The sequence below is a fragment of the Scyliorhinus canicula genome, chromosome 12, assembly GCF_902713615.1.
Source record: "Scyliorhinus canicula chromosome 12, sScyCan1.1, whole genome shotgun sequence".
Classification (NCBI taxonomy): Eukaryota; Metazoa; Chordata; class Chondrichthyes; order Carcharhiniformes; family Scyliorhinidae; genus Scyliorhinus; species Scyliorhinus canicula.
In genome coordinates, this window is record NC_052157.1 from 47683934 (window position 1) to 47705793 (window position 21860).

Here is a 21860-nt window from a genome sequence, read left to right on the forward strand (position 1 = left end):
ACCCACCGCCCCGGGGGCTTCGCTGGAATACCCTTCCCATGACCGGATTTCAATCCAATTTTGGGCGGGATAAAGGCGGAGGGTTAACGCTGGGCAATGTACTCCATGCAGTTCCAGACATGTTGGTCTAGGCTGTCTGAGTGAATGAGTGGACATCAATTCCCACCATACACACCTCCTCCAGCCTGGGCAGGGCGAGGCTGCCTTTGTACCACCCACACCTTCAAGTGGCACTTTACCCAGCACTGCTATTTAAGGGGGGAGTGGGGGGGGGCATGCCTGTTTGACTTTCTCCTGATCTCTCTGCTTCCCAATTCACTAACCTTGCTTTGCTGACTGCCCCCTCTCTCTCTCCACCACCAACCCCCCCCCCCCCCCCCCACTGACCATCGGCGATGCGCTGCTTTCTAACGCTGGGGCAACATGTCATTTTATAAAGAGCTTTCCTCCACCAGCCAGTGCCTCTCAGAGCTTTGCTGCAAATGGGATGTTTTTAAAGTGGAGGCACTCTGTTAAAGTGGAAATGTGGCCGCCGATGAGTTCCTCCCAGAAACAATACTGGGCGGCTGCGATGTCCAGTGAGGGCTGAATGTTGACCAGGGGGAAACCCGCCTCAGAAATAGTGCCATGGGTCTGGGGTCACTGCACTGGGGGGGGGGGGGAGTACCAGCCTGGATTTTTGTTGTTGCGCTCCAGCCTATAACCTGGTCACCCTAAAGTGAGCCTGCTACCAACCGGGCCCGGCTCACACCAGCCAGGGTGACAGAATGTCGGGGATTGACTGGGAGAGAACGTCCTGAAGTGGGATCTGCCCATCCCATTCGGGAGACTGAATACCCCACTGACCCAGGATGCAGGAGGGGAGCTTTACAGTCAGACATGTGCTATTGGCCTCCTGCAGTTTACTGGTGCCCCGATAGGATTAATTTACAGATCAAGGGGAGAGAGGTCAGCATCTTTACAGAACACCGCATTTTAACAGAAATCGGCTGGGCAAACTTCTGCAAACCACTCCACACCTTCTACCCTGCTCAAAATAAAAGCAACTGCTCTAAAAACGCAAAATCATTCCGATTAGACCTGTTTTCTCCAGAATTTAGAAGGTTAAGGTGTGATCTGATGGAAGCCTTCAATATGTTAAAAGGAAGAGACGGGGTGGATGTAGATAAACTATTTCCACTGGTTAGGGATTCTGGAACTCGGGGTAAAGTCTAGAAGTCACTGCCAGACCACACAGGAGAGATAAAAGCGGATGCTGGAATCTGAAAGAAAAGCAGAAAATACTGGACAATCTCAGCAGGTCTGGCAGCCTCTGTGGAGGGAGAAGGGAGCTAACATTAGGAGATATTAGGAAGCACAAAAGGGTGCTAGAGGTTTGCACAGAGGCATTCCATGCTAGATCAGTTAATTTTGAATCGGAGATAATGTTTCGTTAAGCAAAGTGATTCAGGGATATGGGTCAAAGGTAGGTTTATGGGGTCAGGCCATGATCTCATTGAATGGTGGGATAGGCTCGAGGGGCTGAATGGCCTCCTCCTGTTTCTATAAAATTGGTTCTACAAAAGGCATCAAGCAGGAATATTTAGTGATACATTCCCTGCAACACAATCCATCTATTTGCTAACAGGGCGAGGCTCCTTACCTGTAACCCAGATGTCTGACTTGCTGGCTGCCCAGCAGCTCTCGGATGTCGTTCCTGGCCGACAGGCTCAGACTCCGGGCCGCCGAGTCGCCCACAGCAATGGCCACAATGCGCCCTTTGGCCTGGGAACGTAGGAACTCCTGCAGCCGCCCACTCTCGTTGGCCCAGAGATGGGTGTCGAAGCGCTCGGCGGCCAGCAGCCTGGCAGCCCCCGGGTCGATCACCCGCACATTGAGCCCTCTGCTGCCCCAGTGCCTGTCGAAGCGGTAGGCTCCATACTGCAGCCCCCCCGGGTACAGGCTCCGGCTCAGTAGTGTCCAGGACAGGTTCCTCCTGCCGTGCAGTTCCAGGATGCCCCCGCTGTCCACGCCGATAAACTTCTTGCCAAAATGCTCCACGTCTGGTCCATCGGTGGACTTGCCCACGAGAGAGATGGAGGCGCTGGAAGTGTAAGGACATCCCTCCGACCCAATGTGCAGCTCCCCGCCCGTCTTGACCAGGATATAGCGGCTCCTCAGATGGATGGGAGACTTCGGGTTGTCTTTGAAGACCAGTTTGCCTGTGGAACGACACCCACCCCAGTCAACCGTGGACAAGAAGAATTGACACTTCCCAACTCAACAATTCCCAGATAAATCTCCCAGTGCCTTAAAGCAAGAGATACACTCTCCCATTTTAACCTCGGCATCTGTGCGGCCAAACGTGGAATGTTAAACATGGAAATTGTGTGATACATAAAAAAACAAAGCATGCCAATTGCCCAGAGGGCGATTTAAGAAGGTGGCCCGGAGCATAGCAAGTTGTCTGCAACTCACCCCCATTCTCTATGACAATAGAGTGGACAGAAGCTGGAGATTCCAATCTCAGCAACATCCCAGCTCCAATCCTAACCTTCTGCTTTTCATCGTGTCCTGGATTCCAAGGTAGTAAATATGGAGCCTTATCCGGGCATCGCGCTAAAAGAGAACATGGGGTTCACTATAAAATGTTACTGCACTTTTCCGTATCGAGATCTTTCAAATATTGCCAATAAGGAAGTTACACACCTGTTGCACAGACTCCTCTCCGCTGTGTGGTGTCAGGTCGTTGCCGCTCATCCTAGTTGCTCGCTGCCACAATGTCACTGATGGATTCTAGATAATCCATACTGATTAACCTGGGATTGACTGTGGGTGGATAGGGCCAGGCGGGTGGCTTTATCGAGAATCACAACGGAGAACGCACACAATTCAATAGAAACAGCTACAAATCAGTCAGACACACACACAACCCCCTCTCCCCCTGAGCCAGCTCTCCGGGGAGCTCAGACTCACCCAGACATTGCAGAACCCCCCTCCCTGATCCCACACTGCGGCTCCCCAAACCCCCTCTCCCAGCTCTGCCCACCTGTAACAGGAGGAGCGAAGCTGCTTTCCACTCGTTGCTCACCGACTGGGATCCTCCTGTGCACGTCCGGCGGGGTGTGGGTGTCACTGCTGCCGGTTCCTCTGCCCCGGTGTCTGTGCCTCTGTCCCGGGTTCTCAGTCCCGGTGTCTCTCTCTCTCGGTCCCGGTGCCTCAGTCCCGGGTTACCGGTGTGTCTCTCTGTCCTGGTGCAGCCTGTCTCTCTCTCTCTCTCTCTCTCTGCCTCTCTCTATTTCTGCAGCCTCTCTGCCTCTCTCTGCGTCTCTCGGATGTTTTTACCTCCTGTTCGCTCCAGCTGAACTCTCGGCTCCGCCCCCCTCTGCTGATTGGCTGGAGCCGCTTAGTTACAGTGGATGCCAGGATACCGCCAATGACGTAGAGGAAGCCCCCTCCTCCTCCTCCGGGGATTCCCCGCCTTCATTCCCATTCATTCCTTCCCTCACTACCTGGGTTCTCCCTCCATCCCTACCTCATTCACCTCCCCTCACTACCTGGGCTCCCCCTCCATCCCTACCTCATTCACCTTCCCCCCTCACTACCTGGGCTCTCCTTCCATCCCTACCTCATTCACCTTCCCCCCTCACTAACTGGGCTCTCCCTCCACCCCTACCTCATTCACCTTCCCCCCTCACTACCTGGGTTCTCCCTCCACCCCTACCTCATTCACCTTCCCCCCTCACTACCTGGGTTCTCCCTCCACCCCTACCTCATTCACCTTCCCCCCTCACTACCTGGGTTCTCCCTCCATCCCTACCTCATTCACCTTCCCCCCTCACTACCTGGGCTCCCCCTCCATCCCTACCTCATTCACCTTCACTCCCCTCACTACCTGGGCTCCCCCTCCATCCCTACCTCATTCACCTTCCCCCCTCACTACCTGGGCTCTCCCTCCATCCCTACTTCATTCACCTTCCCCCCTCACTTCCTGGGCTCTCCCTCCATCCCTACCTCATTCACCTCCCCTCACTACTTGGGCTCCCCTTCCATCCCTACCTCATTCACCTTCACTCCCCTCACTACCTGGGCTCTCCCTCCATCCCTACCTCATTCACCTTCACTCCCCTCACTACCTGGGCTCTCCCTCCATCCCTACCTCATTCACCTTCCCCCCTCACTACCTGGGCTCCCCCTCCATCCCTACCTCATTCACCTCCCCCTCACTACCTGGGCTCCTCCTCCATCCCTACCTCATTCACCTTCCCCCCTCACTACCTGGGCTCCCCCTCCATCCCTACCTCATTCGCCTTCCCCCCTCACTACCTGGGCTCTCCCTCCATCCCTACCTCATTCACCTCCCCTCACTACTTGGGCTCCCCTTCCATCCCTACCTCATTCACCTTCACTCCCCTCACTACCTGGGCTCTCCCTCCATCCCTACCTCATTCACCTTCACTCCCCTCACTACCTGGGCTCTCCCTCCATCCCTACCTCATTCACCTTCCCCCCTCACTACCTGGGCTCCCCCTCCATCCCTACCTCATTCACCTCCCCCTCACTACCTGGGCTCCTCCTCCATCCCTACCTCATTCACCTTCCCCCCTCACTACCTGGGCTCCCCCTCCATCCCTACCTCATTCGCCTTCCCCCCTCACTACCTGGGCTCTCCCTCTATCCCTACCTCATTCACCTCCCCCCTCACTACCTGGGCTCTCCTTCCATCCCTACCTCATTCACCTCCCCCCCTCACTACCTGGGCTCTCCTTCCATCACTACCTCATTCACCTTCCCCCCTCACTACCTGGGCTCTCCGTCCATCCCTACCTCATTCACCTCCCCCCTCACTACCTGGGCTCTCCCTCCATCCCTACCTCATTCAGCTTCCCCCCTCACTACCTGGGCTCTCCCTCCATCCCTACCTCATTCACCTCCCCCCTCACTACCTGGGCTATCCCTCCATCCCTACCTCATTCACCTCCCCTCACTCCCTACGATCTCCAGTCTCCCTCATTCACACAAGAGGGTCTCACTCCATCTCCCTCCTTCCTCTCACTGCCTGAGATGTCACACCCTCCACCTACAGGAGTCTCACTCACTCTCCTTTCCCGACCTCACTCTCCCTGCCATCAGGCTCCGATGGGTCTCGTTCCCCCGCCTCTCACTTTCCCCTCTCCACGGGTCTAATTTCTTCCTACCATTCTCTCAGGGTCTCTCTCACCTATTCCATCCTTCTCCCTCAGTTTCTCCACTCACACCCTCATTCTCTCTCCCATTCCCTCCTTCCTCTCCCTCCCCATTCCCTCACTCACTCCCTCATTCTCTCTCCCCATTCCCTCCTTCCTCTCTCTCCCCATTCCCTCACTCACTCCCTCATTCTCACTCTCCCCATTCCCTCCTTCCTCTCTCTCCTCATTCCCTCACTCACTCCCTCATTCTCACTCTCCCCATTCACTCCTTCCTCTCTCTCCTCATTCCCTCACTCACTCCCTCATTCTCACTCTCCCCATTCCCTCCTTCCTCTCTCTCCTCATTCCCTCACTCACTCCCTCATTCTCTCTCTCCACATTCCCTCCTTCCTCTCCCCATTCCCTCACTCACTCCCTCATTCTCACTCTCCCCATTCCCTCCTTCCTCTCCTCCCCATTCCCTCACTCACTCCCTCATTCTCACTCTCCCCATTCCCTCCTTCCTCTCCTCCCCATTCCCTCACTCACTCCCTCATTCTCACTCTCCCCATTCCCTCCTTCCTCTCCTCCCCATTCCCTCACTCACTCCCTCATTCTCACTCTCCACATTCCCTCCTTCCTCTCCCCATTCCCTCACTCACTCCCTCATTCTCACTCTCCACATCCCCTCCTTCCTCTCTCTCCTCATTCCCTCCGCTCACTCCCTCTTCTTTCTTTATCCATTCACTCGCTCCCTCATTCTTTCTCTCCCCATACCTTCAATCTATCTTTCCCCATTCAATCCGTCTTTCTGTCTCTCCTTATTAATTCGCTCCCCATTTTCCCTCTCCCCTATTCCTTCACTCCCTCCCTCATTCTCTCTCTTCCCATTCCCCCACACTATCTCCCTCAATTTCCTCCCTCCCTCATTCTCTCTCCCCTTATTCACTCCCACTCCTCTCCCTCCCAGTTTCTCACTCACTGCTAACGTTATCGAACTGAAACCCCACAGCAGCACCCTCCGCAGATTCCAGCAGCAAGCTCCCCTCCCCTCACTCCCTGCGATCTACAGCTCCCTCATTCACACAAGAGGGTCTCACTCTATCTCTCTCCTGCGCCCCCCCCCCCCCCCCCTTTTAAGCATCGGGTCTGTGGGGTAATGAGAAATCAATGCCAATCTTGACAAACGCAGCTCCGAATCTGAGGGTGTACATTTCTCTCTCTCCCCCGAGATTCCAGCTGTCTCCTGGGGCTTTGGGACGTGGAGCTGGCTCAGATCCAGGGAAAGGCGGTCCGGGTTCCAAAACAATGCCAATGTGCGACTCTGGTGAGTGCTGAAATTGTCATTTTGACCACGAGCCAGCAACAGGCTCCACACCACACACCCGGCTGCAAACCTGGCTGCTCCCTGCATAAAAATACTTCACTCCAGCCCATTCAGACAACTACCTCACAACCACCCCGCAGCAAACACAATCGGATTCCCTTCCTTTCACACAACCCCAGCAATTCCGAATTATTCACCTTCTCCAGGACCTGTTTCTCTCCTGGCACCAAGAGCCACAGAACCCCCCCCCCCCCCCCGGGAGACATTCCGCCCCCCCCCCCCCCCCCCCGTCACCTGACAACAGTCCCATTCTGGCCACAGACTCACATTTGGAATTAATTCTAACACTTGAGAAATGCCAACAGATCTCTGCACGAAGTGCAGCGCATTGTACACAAACAAACATCAGGGGATGGGTGGGTTCAAACATCATACTTTTCCCAGCATTGTGAAGCTCTTCTGGAAAAGGTTTATGTTGGAACTGAGGGCATGTTTTATTTTGCAATGTGTGAACCACAACTCGCGGGATCCAACACACACACACTTCAAAATACAGTAAATGCCTGACAGAATCATGGAAACCACAGCGCAAAGCTTACTGCGAGCTCTTCAGCTGGCACTGTGCACTCCAATCCCAGCACCTCGGCACCTTTCATCGTATTCATTTTTATAAGAACATAAGAATGGAGCAGGAATCAGCAATTCAGCCCCTGGAGTCCGCTTTGCCATTTAATACCATCATGGCTAATCTCAGCCTCAACTCCACTTTCCTGCCCATTCTCCAGAGCCCAATAACCCATTACTAATTCAAAATCTGTCTATCTCCTTCCTAAATTTACTCAATGTCACGGCATCCACCGCACTCTGGGGTAGTGGATTCCACAGATTCGCTGCCCTTTGAGAGCAGTAATTTCTCCTCATCTCCGTTTTAAATCTGCTACCCCTTTATCTTAAAATTATGACCTTTCCAATCCTTCCATGATCACCCATACATGGGGCGGCGCAGTGGCACAGTGGTTAGCACTGTTGCCTCACAGTGCCAGGGACCCTGATTCAATTCCGGCCTTGGGTGACTGTCTGTCTAGAGTTTGTTCGTTTTCCTCCTGTCTGCGTGGGTTTCCGGTTTCACCCAAAGATGTGCTTGTTAGGTGGGGTTGCGGGGATTGGGTGGGGGGAATGGGCCTGGGTGGCGTGCTCTTTCAGAGGGTCGGTGCTGACTCGATGGGCCAAACGGCCTCTTTCTGTACTGCAGGGATTCTATGATTGTAAACGGCAGCCGAAGATGACTTCCACCTCACCCAAGATCTGTGATCACGTCATGAAAGTCACAATGACAATTTAAACACTCACCAGTGAACTGACAGGGGCTTGCCAAGAACTTCAAATTCTAAAAGCATATTTAACATGGGGGGGGGGGGGGGGGAGGGGCGGATAGAACATTCCAGCAGCAGGGAACTGCACAATCTAAGCATTTATTTGTTCAGGGAAGGGAGAAGGACATAGCTTTCTGGAAGTCTGTAAACAGGTTAGCAATAGGGGGCTGGTTTAGCACACTGGGCTAAATCGCTGGCTTTTAAAGCAGACCAAGCAGGCCAGCAGCACGGTTCAATTCCCATACCAGCATCCCTGAACAGGCGCCGGAATGTGGTGACTAGGGGCTTTTCACAGTAACTTCACTGAAGCCTACTTGTGACAATAAGTGATATTCGTTTCATAAGGGAACAAGCAGGAAGTGACCAGCACACACCAGTACTGTGGGGCCACATTGGACTTGAAACATATTGGACTCAGTTTCTCTCTCCACAGATGCTGCCAGACCTGCTGAGTTCATCCAACATTTTCTGTTTACACCGGTGTGAAGTCAGAAGAGCAGAGCGAGTGTGATGGCCCTTTTTTTAAACATGAATCGGTAAGGATGACATGAAGTCACCTCAGAGTTACCAGAGAAAATTCAACACTGCAACTTTAGGGGTGGGATGACCTAGTCAAATTCAAACCAGAAGGCGACCTTTCTAACAAAAATCAGGATGTTGTTATTGATGTCTACAAGACTCTACAAGCTGAGCCCAGAAGACATCTAGCTCACATTCCTGGGCCACCCAGGCAGCATCAAGACCATGGAAGGGAAGCAGGAAACTGGGATACCCTGCCAATGTCATCAACCTCCTATGGGCCCTGCCAATCCTGTTTTATAACTAGGCACTGGGGCTGGCCTCAAGACTTACCCCCCCTGTGTGAGCTGGGAAGTTAAAAGATAATAAGGCGTTTACTGAAAGGGGGTGGAGTGAGGCCATGGAGAAATTGATGAGATTGAGGATTTTGGATGAAATACTAAAGAGAGGAAGGGGGTAGTGGTAGTGGGATGCGAGCTGAGTGAAGAGTTAAACCTGAGTGGCAGAGATTTGGAAGAGTTGGGAGTTTCTATAGAGCAGAGCTTGCGAGGTCAGGGAAGAGACCCAAGTCTGGAAGTGGTAAAATAATAATAACATTTCTTAGTGTCACAAGTAGGCTTACATTAACTCTGCAATGAAGTTACTGTGAAAATCCCCTAGTCGCCACATTCCGGCGCCTGTTCGGGTACACAGAGGGAGAATTCAGAATGTCCAACTCACCTAACAAGCACGTCTTTCGGGACTTGTGGGAGGAAACCAGAGCACCCGGAGGAAACTCACGCAGACAGGGGGAGAACGTGCAGACTCCACACAGACAGTGACCCAAGCTAACCACTGTGCTGCCGTGCAGGCATGGTCAATGAATTGGATGACATTGTAGAAATGGATATGGGCAATTTTGGCGATATGAAGTTGAACTGAACAACAAAACTGAACAGTGTCAAGTTTAGCTTTTGCATGTAGCCCAGGTGGGTGAAGGAGGGCAGATCAGAGCTCAGGGTGTCGAATTTCTGGGAAGAATCAAACAGCATGGCTTCAATATAAGGCTGAGTGACTGGCCTATAAACAATACCAGGCATGGATAAGACTTCTCATATCATTGTTTTCATTTATTAAATTTTGCATTCTAAAATGATTGCTTTAACCGAATATATACCCAGCTGTGTTTCTTTCCATCCTAATGACACTATGTCCCACTGTGATTTGCGATTACACCAACAACCTGAGTCATTACTTTATGCTCTTAATTTCACTGAGCACTTAAGATATAGAACCAGCCCCCAATATGTCAACTACAAGAACTAATAATACATTTTTAATAGAACACTGGCTGTGGGGATATTATGCGAATGAAGCTTTACACAGCGTGAAACTTTGATAACTCGAAGCACAAACTGGTTATTATTGTATTTTCTTAATTCGTTCTCAGGATGTGGCCATCACATCCAAGGCAAGAACTTATCTCACATCCTTATTGATACAACTGAGAGGTTTGCCTTGGTGTAGGACTGGAGTCAAGTATCGATAGTCCACACAGGGTAAGAATAGCAAGCTTCCATCTCCAAAGGATATGAGAAATATACTGGGTATTTATGACAACTGACCAGGTCTCAACCACTTTCACTGAAACTAGCCTTTTATTCCCAGTCTTTCCAAATGGAATTCAGGTTTGCAAAGAGACATGGGGGTATTTGAACTCAAATGCCCCCATATGGTTGATCCACGCCTCTATCTCACTAGTCCAGTAATATAATATGTACATTATCATATCAATAACTCAAATTGGGCAGCACGGTATCACAGGGGTTAGCACAGTTGCTTCACAGCGCCAGGGTCCCAGGTTCGATTCCTGGCTTGGGTCACTATTTGTGCGGACTCTACACGTTCTCCCTGTGTCTGCGTGGGTTTCCTCCGGGTGCTCCGGTTTCCTCCCACAAATCCCGAAAGGCGTGCTATTAGGTAATTACGATATTCTGAAATCTCCCTCTGTGTACCCGAACAGACGCGGACTGTGGCGACTAGGGGCTTTTCACAGTAACTTCATTGCAGTGTTAATGTAAGCCTACTTGTGACAATAAAGATTATTATTATTATAAATCTCAGTGAAACATTATTTAATGCTGGCTTTTATATTTTCCACCTTCAATAGATATTTCAATGTTAAACTCCTGGAACCCACTGCCGAGCAGCGCTCTGGGAGCACCTACAACACATGGACTGCAGTGGTTCAAGATGTCAGCTCACCATCTCCTCCTCAAGGGATGGGCAATGAAAAGTTCAGTCAACGAACAGTCAACGTGAAAGAATAAAAGAATGTTGTGGAGCTTCACACTGTGTGTAGCATTTATTGCATCCTGCACACTCACTGCTATTTCATCGCCACCTCTCATGGCCCCCTCCACTGTGTCTAAATCATTGGACTGCTTATCTAGTACGACATGAGTAAAAACTTCCTCCAGCTAAATATCAGGAAGATCGAAGCCATTGAGGGGCGTTTTCAATTATTTGTCTCAGCTGAAATAACAGGCCCTGTACTGGGTCAGGAACCTGTTGCAATCTGCAGTGGATTTTGCCAAGGTTCTTGAACTGAGTTTCCGAGTATCCAGTCTAATCACAGAAGGTGGGCATGGTCACATGCTGAATCTGTCAAAGGAAGGATTTCTACTTAAAGGGACCCCAATTTGGTTGACGAAGGCTCAACTGGAGTGGACATCGATTCCTGAGGCTGCAACGGCCACAGGAAGGCAGATTAAATCTGGGAGACTGCTCCCTGCTCTTAGGCCCCTACCTCGAGATCCTGCTCTGTGACCAGAGGTGACTTGCTCCAAGGAAGGGAGGAAGAGTCCAGCCTCCCAAATGATGTAGGGGGTGAAATGAAGCAGCCGGGAAAGTCAGAAGCAGAATTGTATACCCTCCAACTTAGATATCATTCACCGATAGGGCCAAGGTCCTCAGGAGGGCAAAACAATTGGCTGACATAATCTTTTCAGATGTCAGCTCCAGGCTCTGACCCGCCCAGCATCCTCCTGCACAGCACACCTTGGGTCAACGCATCTTGCAACTCCACTAATTCCTTATTCGGCAGGTGACTGACCTCCGGATCCGAACAGTCAACAATCCAACTCAACCTTGTCTTATTGTCTTCATTCAACCATGCCTCAACCACCGTCAACAAATATTGTCCTTTCCCTCTACACAAACAAGCCATGACTAACATTCACAACTCTCTGTTTTCCCTCCTTGTTAGAAGGGAGCACCTAACCTCAGGAGAGGCAGAGACCCAGGGTGTGGATCTCCAGCAACTGGCACTATGTCGGCCATTAGCAATATGAGCTCACCTGCTCCACTGGGAAAGAGGGATTGTTCCAGGAGAATGTAGATGTCATCAGTCGCCAGCAGTGAGGGCCTCAGCTTCCTGAGGCACTGATGTTTGGACAGGTAAAGAGAGCTGATCCTCCACCTGTAGACTCCATGATCATTGGAGCTGGATCGCGGTATCCATCTCCTTAGCCCCGTGGAACAGCACGGGGCTGTAGAGAAGGCACTGGGCCTAATGCTGGTGCTCCTCCTCACCACAGGTGCAAAGTAGACTTGCTCTCATGTAGTGAAGGTGGTCAACAGGGCAAAGTGGAATACTAGGCAGGTGGACTGTGCTCCAAGAAGTTAATAATATGAATCACTTATTGTCACAAGTAGGCTTCAATTAAGTTACTGTGAAAAGCCCCTAGTTGCCACATTCTGGCACCTGTTGGGAGAGGCAGTACGGGAATTAAACCTGCGCTGCTGGCCTTGTTCTGCATTACAAGCCAGCTGTTTAGCCCACTGTGATAAACCCAGCCCCTGGTTGGCAATCACCTGTCAAGCAACAAAAGTACTCTTTGGGGCGAAGTGCTGTGAGCACCAGACTCACAAGGCCGCAACTCTTCAATTTCACTGTCCAAAACCTTCCCAGCCTGTCAGTTACCCCAGCTATGCACTCACCAAGCTGTCCCTGGCTGTTGACAAGCTAAAACAGCAGTTAATAACCAATCTGAATATTGGAATTACTCAGCTAACAACCCCAAGCGGATTCACTGCTCACCTGCAAACCCCCCCACCCAGGTGAAACCTGGAAGAGGCCGGGATGATGTCTGGTCCCTTACTCAGTGTCACGTTAGGGGATTTAACTCCCCACAAGCACTCAAACCTTGAGCATCAGAAATGACCCCACTTTCTTCAGTTCCTGCCATAAACCCAGTCCCTTAACCGTCAATTCCATCCCTCTCCCTGGAAACTGTCTTGGGCTGAACCAGACTATTTCAAGGTTGACCGATTAGAATGTGTTACCTATTTTAACTCTCATCTCTGAATCTGTAGATTGCGAGTTCAAGACCCGCTCCAGGAATGGGAGTTTCTAATGAGATCAAGGCCCTATTTCCGGCCTCTGGGCAGATAGAGGTCCTCTAGATCCTGCAGCACTAGTGAATGGCCAACTGGGAGTGGGCGTTATCCTGCCCAATAACAGTCCCTCAAACATCACTACTAAAATCGGCCATCTGATTTCTTTCTATATGTTGGATCTTGCTGTGAGCAAACTGACTGTCACTTCCCCCATGGCAGGGCCTATACTTCAAAAATACTTTAATGGTTGTGATGTGTTTTGCAACAGCCCAAGGTCCTGAAAGGTGTGAGATGAATCCAAGTTGTCTCTTCTTTGTGTCCCAGTATCACATTCCCTACTCTATGTAGCTTTATGTGAGCCGGTTATTTTCTTGAATTTCCTTTAAACGTGATAGTAATTCTGTACAATCCTGGCAGGGTTCAAGCAGCCTTAGGCACTGCTGTTGCTTCACTCTGCATGTACCACCTCCAAGGACCACAAATTGGTGCCACAACAATCTTCTGAATTTTTACAAGAAAATTCCTCACTGTGTCTTGAACGGTAGACTCAGTTTGAAAATAATACGGCCATATGAGAGCTTTACAGAAAATAAAAGCCAGGAATCGGAAACAAAAGACAACAAATGCAACCAAGTCAGCATTTCTAAGGTGCACACTACATAGGGGCCTCCAGATGTGCTGGGGAAGTATCCTCCTCAAAAGTCAACACGTGCAGATGCTGACTTGTGGCGTTATTGCATTTCCTGCTTTGGTTTATGAGGTATCACATGCTCTAGTGAATCGAAGTTTGCATAAAGACAAACTAGTCACCCCAGGACCCAAGGAGCCTGCTTGTGTTTGAATGCACAGGAAGCACTTTGAGCACATGTTGTTTACAGAAAGTCGCAGTGTACTGCCAAAGACGTTTATGAAAGAATGATGGGTGTGATTTTCAATGGACCCCCCCCCATCCATTTTTAGAGGAAATATTTCCTGCTGGCATTGTTGATTCGGTAATAATTAATACTGATTATATTATGATTAAAAAGATTAAATGGTCAGAGACTAATAAAAACTCTTCAGAGTGGATAAGCGTGCCCTTATACAGTATCCTCCAGAACCTCCGAATGTCCCACATAGTTGCACAGCTAATGAATTACTGTTTGAAGTGTAATTACTGTTGATTTGTGGGGAAGTACAGCAACTAATCTGCACAAAATCAGCTCTCACAGGCAGCACAGTGAGTAACAACCAGATGATCTATTTTTAGTGTGTGTGTTCTTTAAGAGGTAAATATCGACTGAGACCCCAGGAGAACTCCGGTTTGAATAGTGGGACAGGATTACTTACATCCACCTGAATAAGCAGATGGGGTGCTTGGTTGAAAGCCTCGCTCAATGTTGCCATTTCCAGCAGGGCAGCACCCCCTCACTACAGTAATGCACTGAAACATCAGCCTTGGCTAATACGTTTGAGTCTGTAAAGTGGGACTGGACTCCTGACATTCTGACTCAGAGACATGAGTGCTACCGAGCGAGCCAAGATGACATTTAAACTACATGAGAGGGAATGGCAGTGAATAACACAGAGGTACCCTTTATTGCTAATGTTACTGGTTTCTGCAGTCAGGCTAACATTTTTAAAGTCGGACACATAGAGAGTAAGTTTCCATCACTCGTCTTGTTATTATATTGTTGGTTTTGATCAGAGAATTTTCATACGATATTGATGTTCTTTTGGACTTGCATACCAATCCAAACAGACAATATTTCAGCTCCTCTTTGAATAAAGAGAGTTGGATGATGCTATTAAGAAAGCAGTCAGTTCGCACACCATTTTTGCAGGCATTGCAAGGGAGAGACACCAGTAAACAAAAACAAACCGTCTATTCACACTTTCAGAGACAAGTTAGTGTCAATGGGAAGCACCTGATGCAACCATGAAAAACTAGTTGTGGTGTCTGATTCTCATAGTATCATAGAATAGAGTTGCATCATAGAAATCCTACAGTGCAGAGGGAGGCCATTCGGCCCATCGAGTCTGTACCCACCCTCTGATGGAACACCCTACCTAGGCCCATTCCCCCACCCTATCCCCGAAACCTCACCTAAGCTTTGGACACTAAGGGCAATTTAGCATGGCCAATCCGCCTAACCTGCACATCCTTGGGCTGTGGGAGGAAGCCGGAGCACTCGGAGGAAACCCACGCAGACACGGGGAGAACGTGCAAACTCCAATCTGGTGAGAAAACTGACTGTTGACAAATTGTGGCCTGGACATCAGTCACAGAATCATACAGTATAGAAGAGACCCATCAGCCCATCAAGCCTGCACTGAGAAAAAAAACCTACTCTAATCTACACTAATCCCACTTCCCAGCACTTGGCCATGGCCTTAAATGTTATGATATGCTGATCATACAGTCAACTTTTACCAGTTGTTAATTCTGTTAGAAATCAAATTTCAGTAATTGGCATTAAAATTGTCGTTCAATAACCATTCCTTGCGCAGCACTTGAGTGACCTTGAGGAAAGGCAGACTATTATCTGAATGGCCATAAATTAGGAGAAGGGGATGTGCAACAAGACCTGGGTGTCCTTGTACATCAGTCACTGAAGGTAAGCATGCAGGTACAGAGGAGGTAAAGAAGGCAGAGGGTATGCTGGCCTTCATTGCGAGAGGATTCGAGTACAGGAGCAGGGGTGTCTTGCTGCAATTATACAGGGCCTTGCTGAGGCCACACCTGGAATATTGTGAGCAGTTTTGGTCTCCTTATCTGAGGAAGGATGTCTTTGCTACAGAGGGAATGCAGTGAATGTTTATCAGACTGGTTCCTAGGATGGCAGGATGGACCTATGAGAGATTGAGTCAGTTAGGGTTGTATTTGCTGGAGTTCAGAAGAATGAGGAGGGATCTCATATAAACCTATAAAATTCTAACAGGTCGGTGCAGGGTAGATGCAGGAAGGATGTTCCTGATAGTGGGTGTGTGAAGAACCAGGGGTCACAGTTTGGGGATGCGGTGTAGAATATTTAGGACAGAGATTAGGAGAGATTTCTTCACCCAGAGAGTGGTCGGCCTGTGGAACTCGTTATCACAGGAAGTAGTTAAGGCAAAAATATTAAGAAGCAGTTAGATATAGCACTTGGGGCAAATGGTATCAAAGGATATGGGGGAAGGTGCGATTAGACTACTGAGTTGGATGATCAACCATTTAAAAAAAAAATTTAGAGTACCCAATTCATTTTTTTCCAATTAAGGGGCAATTTAGCGTGGCCAATCCACCTACCCTGCACATCTTTGGGTTGTGGGGGCAAAACCCATGCAAACACGGGGAGAATGTGCAAACTCCACACAGACAGTGACCCAGAGCCAGGATCGAACCTGGGACCTCGGCGCCGTGAGGCTGCAGGGCTAACCCACTGCGCCACCGTGCTGCCCTTGGATGATCAACCATGATCATAATGAATGGAGCCAGCTCAAAGGGCCGTATGGCCTCCTACTGCTCCTATTTTCTATGTTTTTTTCTATAAGATAGTTTCCCAAAGACTTTTAAAAGCATATAACACATTTGATTTTTGCCTGCTTTAAACCACGCACTCACACATCCTATATACCTGAAGCAATCCAAGCAAAAGTATCAAGCAAGAAGCAGTTTATCTCAGGTTAACTTTCTTTCTGGAACTATTTAAGGATGCAGAAAGTCGATCAAATGTGATCCGAATAATTAATGAACATTTTGAGAGTTTTTATTATGAAGCTGCTCGTCTTTGACAGCAGGTGGCAGCACCAGCAATGCTGTTGGGGAGAAAGTTGCTGGGAGATTTGTTTCTGGTGAGACAATTGAAAATCAACATTGCCTGTATTCTTCTTGTTATGATTAATCTAGATTCAAGGGACATAAATAATCAGAGAACTAACTAGCCAATTACCACCCTATTTTTTTCTTTCCAACCATGAGGTGCCTGGACAGTGTAGATAGGGGAAAACCTGTTGCTATTGGGAGGAAGATTGAGGGCACAGATTAAGGGTAATAGGCAAAAAGAAGCGATGGAGATGTGAAGGAAAACACCTTTCACGCAGCGAGTGGTCAGGGATCTGGAATGTTCTGCCTGAGAGTGTGGTGCAGGCAGGTTCAATCGAGGCTTTCAAGGGGGAATTGGGTTGTTGTCTGTAAAGGAAGAAGAATGTATTGGGTTACAGGGAGAAGGCGAGGGAATAGCACTGGGTGAGTAGCTCGTTGGGGGAGCTGGTGCAGACATGAGGGGCTGAATGGCCTCTTTACGTGCTGTAACAATTCTGTGAATCTGTAATAAAGGGATGACGGCACAAAGCTTTTTCACTCGGTCTGTGTAACAGACCACCCCACAGAGTACTGCTCCTCCAGCCTCATTTATTAATGTTCACCCCTTTTCCCTCTCCAAAATATGGTAACTTTTACTGGTCTGCAGTCTGAGGTGCAACTCCAGCTCCTTGCCCAGGCGAGTAATCCATCAAGTCTCCACAGCAGGAGTTAGTTGGGAATGCTAGGCTGAAGGCCATTGCCATCAAATGCAACCTTTCCTCAGTCAGTACCCCAGTATTCACACTTCCCAGCTGGATTCAGTGAACTGAGTCTGAGCTCCCTTTTCCCTAACCCAATGGGGTAATATCTCAACAGCGGGTCCAGCTGAGCTGAATCCACTCAACGCGGATGGAGGAAGGAACCTGGAGCTTTATAAGGCGTTGAGTTTAGAGCCATACATGTGCATTCATCTGTCATCTTCCCCAAACTTACAATCCATTGTTTTAACTTATTGACCCCTGATGTCTCCCCCTCCAGTGACACAGGCAGCGGGGCTGACACCCTCCTGCATTTTGTTCTTCACTAGTCTTCCTGGTGTTGCTAACCTCCCAGACAGCACACACAAGGCACCCTGCTACATAACCAAAAACCCGCTTGCTCAAGAATGACAATTAGTGGAATGGGCACCAAGACTGGGGTCAATGAAATAAGCTGTCCCTTTGCTGTTCTTGGCTTGTGTGTGAGTAACGTGCTCCCAGCAGATCCACAGCCAAATTCCGTTTACTCATTATTACTTGTTCAATAGAACGCCGAAAGGTGCTTAACTATATTTGTGTAGGACTGGAGTTGCATATGTGTGTAGGTGTGTAAATATATTTTATATATATATTGTATGTAAGTTTGCATTCTCTAAAGGACATTAATTAAGCAGTTTGGTTTTTGATCACAATGCAACAATTTCAAGGCCACTTTTACTGAGATCAGCTTTAATTTTCAGGTTTTATTTTAAATTCAATCCAAATTCTCAAACTACAATTGTGGTACTTGAACTCACATTCGTGCTGCCTATTTGTTCAGACATGACAAGGGAGGCCCTGGAGAAGGTCCAAATGTGACCATCAAAGTGATAGCATGTCCTAGTTACCAGGATAAAAAGGGTGGCATGGTGGTGCCGCAGTGGTTAGCACTGCTGCCTCACAGCTCCAGGGACCCAAGTTCAATTCCGGCCTCGGGTGACTGTGCAGAGTTTACACTTTCTCCTTGTGTCTTTGTGGGTTTCCCCCGGGTGCTCCGGTTTCCTCTCACAGTCCAGCAGGTGTGCCGGTTAGGTGGATTGGGCATGATCAATTGCCCCTTAGTGTCCAAAAGGTTAGGTTAGGTGGAGTTACTGGGCTATGGGGACAGGGTAGGTTGGATATTCTTTCAGAGGGTTGGTGCGGACCTGAGGGCTGAATGGCCTCCTTCTGCACTGTAGTGATTTTTCAGCTATGATAGGCTGAGAGGACTGGGGGCTTATCCACTGAAGATTTAGAGTGTTGAAGAGAATAGATTCCGTCCTGAGCTGAATAGAGAGTGAATAACTCAGGCATGAATCTGAAATATGAAAAGAAGAGTTGTGTAATAGGATCCCTACAATGCAAAAGGAGGCCATTCGGCCCAGCGAGTCTGCACCGACCTATCAAAAGAGCACCTAACCTAGGCCCACTCCTCCGCCCTATCCCCAGTAACCCCACATAACCTTCTGGACACTAAGGGGCAATTTAGTATGACCAATCCACCTCACTTGCACATCTTTGGACTGTGAGAGGAAACTGGAGCACCCGGAGGAAACCCATGTAAAAAGTCCAAACTCCACATCGACAGTCGCTCAAGGTCGGAATGGAACCCGGGTCCCTGGCACTGTGAGGCTGACCACTGTGCCACCGTGCCTTTAAAGATCCCACTACACTCTCCCGAAGAAGAGGAGGGGAGTTTTCCACGGTGTCCTGGCCAATACTTATCCCGCAATCAACATTAACTAAACAGATGGTCTGCTCAATGCGTTGCCCTCTTTGTGGAATCTTCTTGTGCACAAATTGGCTGTGACATTTCCTACTTTACAGCAGTGAGAGTGCTTAAGAAGGATTTCAATGTCTGTCTAGTGCTTTGGGATATCCTGGACTGGTGGGACATTGCTGTAGAAATGCAAGGATTTCTTTCTTTTTTTTGATGAATCACTGAGCACGGAACACAATTGTTAAAATGTGTGCTTAGCACAGATTCACACCCGGTATCCGTCATTGAACCAGGATATGTTCCTGAAAGTCAAGGACATTGGAATTGGTTGGCCAGTTACTGGGGAGATGATGGTGAAATGGGGATGTCACTGGACTGGCACTCCAGAGTTCCAGACTCTGGGGGCATGAGTTCACATCCCACTACAGCAGATGGGGGAATCTGAATCCTGTTAATAAATCTGGAGTATGAAACTATCGTCCATTGTTGCAAAAACCCATCTGGTTCACTAATGTCTGCCGGCGAAGGCAATCTGAAATCTTTACCCAGTCTGGCCTACATGTGACTTCAGACTCCTCTGAAATGGCCCAGCAAACCACTCAGTTCAAGGGCAATTAGGGATGGGCAGCAAGTTTTGGCCTAGCCAATGATGCTCGCACCCCATGAATGCAAAAATTAGTTGGTCTTTTTGAATTTTTTCTTGTTTAACGAGAGGCCAAATGCAAAGAGGAGACAGTACCATTTGTACTGAAGCATGAACACACCCCATCTGGAATGCTGGGCATAATCTTGAGCATGAAACCTCAGGAAGGATATATTGGCCGTGGCAGGTTTACAGCACGGATTCATGAGGATGATAGCCATGTTCAAAGGGTTAAATTGTGTGGGCAGGTTGCATGATCTTGGTTTGGATTCCACTGACTTTAGATGGTTGAGGGGAGAGTCAATTGAGAGTTCAAATGATGAAGGGGTTGGATTGGGGATATGGAGAGAAATCATTTCCTCCGGTGGGGGTGTCCAGAACACAGGGGCATCTTTGTAAAATTAAAATTAAGGGGATCACGTGATGTTGGCGCGGGAATAGCAGCTTTTCCGCAGGCTCTTGGGCAGCACGGCAGCATGGTGGTTAGCATAAATGCTTCACAGCTCCAGGGTCCCAGGTTCGGTTCCCGGCTGGGTCACTGTCTGTGCGGAGTCTGCACGTCCTCCCCGTGTGTGCGTGGGTTTCCTCCGGGTGCTCCGGTTTCCTTCCACAGTCTAAAGATGTGCGGGTTAGGTGGATTGGCCATGCTAAATTGCCCGTAGTGTCCTAAAAAGTAAGGTTGGGGGGGGGGGGGGGGGGGGGGGGGGTGTTGGGTTACGGGTATAGGGTGGGATACGTGGGTTTGAGTGGGGTGATCATTGCTCGGCACAACATCGAGGGCCGAAGGGCCTGTTCTGTGCTGTACTGTTCTATGTTCTATGTTCTATGTTCTCTAGCGCCGCTCGCTTTATAATCCATCTTTTATCCTGTTTGCCCGACATGTACTCGCCTAATCCAAGAGTTAATATTTGTTGTATGTCCCTGGAAGACTTTTGGAAAAGTATTGGAGAGAAAATGCTGAGAAATGCGATGAAATCCAGCGTTGAAAGGGCACTGCCAGATTCAGCGGGAGGGGAGCCGCCTTTTCTATTTGGCGACTTGATCCTTGAGCGGTCTCCTGACTCAGCACTCGCTGAGGCGCTGAAATTAATGACTGCAGACTTGACCCGAGTAATAGATCAGAGACTTGACTTGCTTGCAAGCTCATGTGACTGAACTGCAGAAGATTAACGAAAGGCTTGGTGAAATGGAGGAAAGAATCCTGAACATCAAAATATCCGAATCGTCTGTGTGCCAGAAGGAGAGGAGGGTAAGGGTCCTCCTGTTAAGTCCTTCGAGAACTGGCTGCCATGTTTTCTGAAGCTGGATGGGGAGGCATTTCAATTTGGAAAGGGCGCATCATATCCTGCCTTTGAAGCCGAGGGGTAATCAACGTCCCAGACCTATAATCATTTGTTTCCACAATTTAAAGTCTGCCAGAGGGTCCAGGAGATGGTGAGGTGCGATGGAGCCTGGCTCCTCGAGGGAGAGGCTTCCCTTTCTCCAGGACCTTTCAGAGGCGGTGCAGCTGAAGGGTTCGATGAAGTCTGAAGGCAACTAGAGACAGCTAGAATGAATTATGTCATGCATTATTCCAGAGAGTAATATCCAACGTATGTTAAGTCCTTTGATAATCCAACTAGTTCCATGGCCCTCGTTAAATCCATAAAGGGCAGAGAGTTGGACTGATATTCTGCGAGCATTTGAAAATTTGAAATCTGGACTTTCTCCCTCTCATGTTGTGGTTTATCTAATTACAACAAATGCAGACATGGGAAGAATGTGCAGACTCCGCACAGACAGTGACCCAAGCCGGGAATTGAACCTGGGACCCTGGCACTGTGAAGTAACTGTGCTAACCACTATGCTACGGTTTCTTATTATATCCTCTCTTTAATCATGTCAGAACCAAGTGACACCTTTGCCGGGAGATGGATGGAAGGGGCAGATCTTCATGGGTGGGCTCAAACTTCAGATGCATTTGGCTTCCATTCCTTTGTTGCTTTTTCCCCTCTCCTCCTTGTTGAGGTTGTCTCCTGATAGTAATGACTGTATGGCCATAGGGTTAGTCTTGTGGGTCCTCACCTTTGTTGAAGAACGTCCTCTTAGAACTATTGTGGCCGTGGTTCTTTTGCATTTTTATTATGTTGGGGTTTCTATATCAGTGACTGTATTCTGCATAGGTACAGGCAGGTCTTTTATCCGAGAGAACATGTCAGGTATATTCTGGTGG

General features: G+C 49.0%; 2 protein-coding genes across 7 annotated transcripts in view; both read right to left on the reverse strand.

Moving 5' to 3' along the window:
- LOC119974219 (cell migration inducing hyaluronidase 1) overlaps positions 1 to 3187 on the reverse strand; it is a 292877-nt gene extending 289690 nt beyond the window's left edge. The window contains exon 1 of one of the 3 annotated variants that reach the window (XM_038812976.1): positions 3071 to 3187. The gene's annotated coding sequence lies outside the window, so the exon portion shown is untranslated. Of the gene's footprint in view, positions 1 to 3028 lie in introns of all 3 variants that reach the window. The other 2 variants (XM_038812974.1, XM_038812975.1) reach the window with 2 other exon arrangements.
- Positions 1 to 21860, reverse strand: part of LOC119974218 (cell surface hyaluronidase-like) — a 180963-nt gene that overhangs the window by 107359 nt on the left and 51744 nt on the right. Inside the window, exons 1-4 of one of the 4 annotated variants that reach the window (XM_038812972.1) lie at positions 3029 to 3165; positions 2689 to 2836; positions 2458 to 2598; positions 1643 to 2201 (exon numbers count right to left, since the gene is read on the reverse strand). In XM_038812972.1, the coding sequence (XP_038668900.1) occupies positions 1643 to 2201; positions 2458 to 2515 (617 nt within the window). In that variant the 5' untranslated portion in view covers positions 2516 to 2598; positions 2689 to 2836; positions 3029 to 3165. Of the gene's footprint in view, positions 1 to 1642; positions 2202 to 2457; positions 2599 to 2688; positions 2837 to 3028; positions 3169 to 21860 lie in introns of those variants that run through there. The other 3 variants (XM_038812973.1, XM_038812970.1, XM_038812969.1) reach the window with 3 other exon arrangements.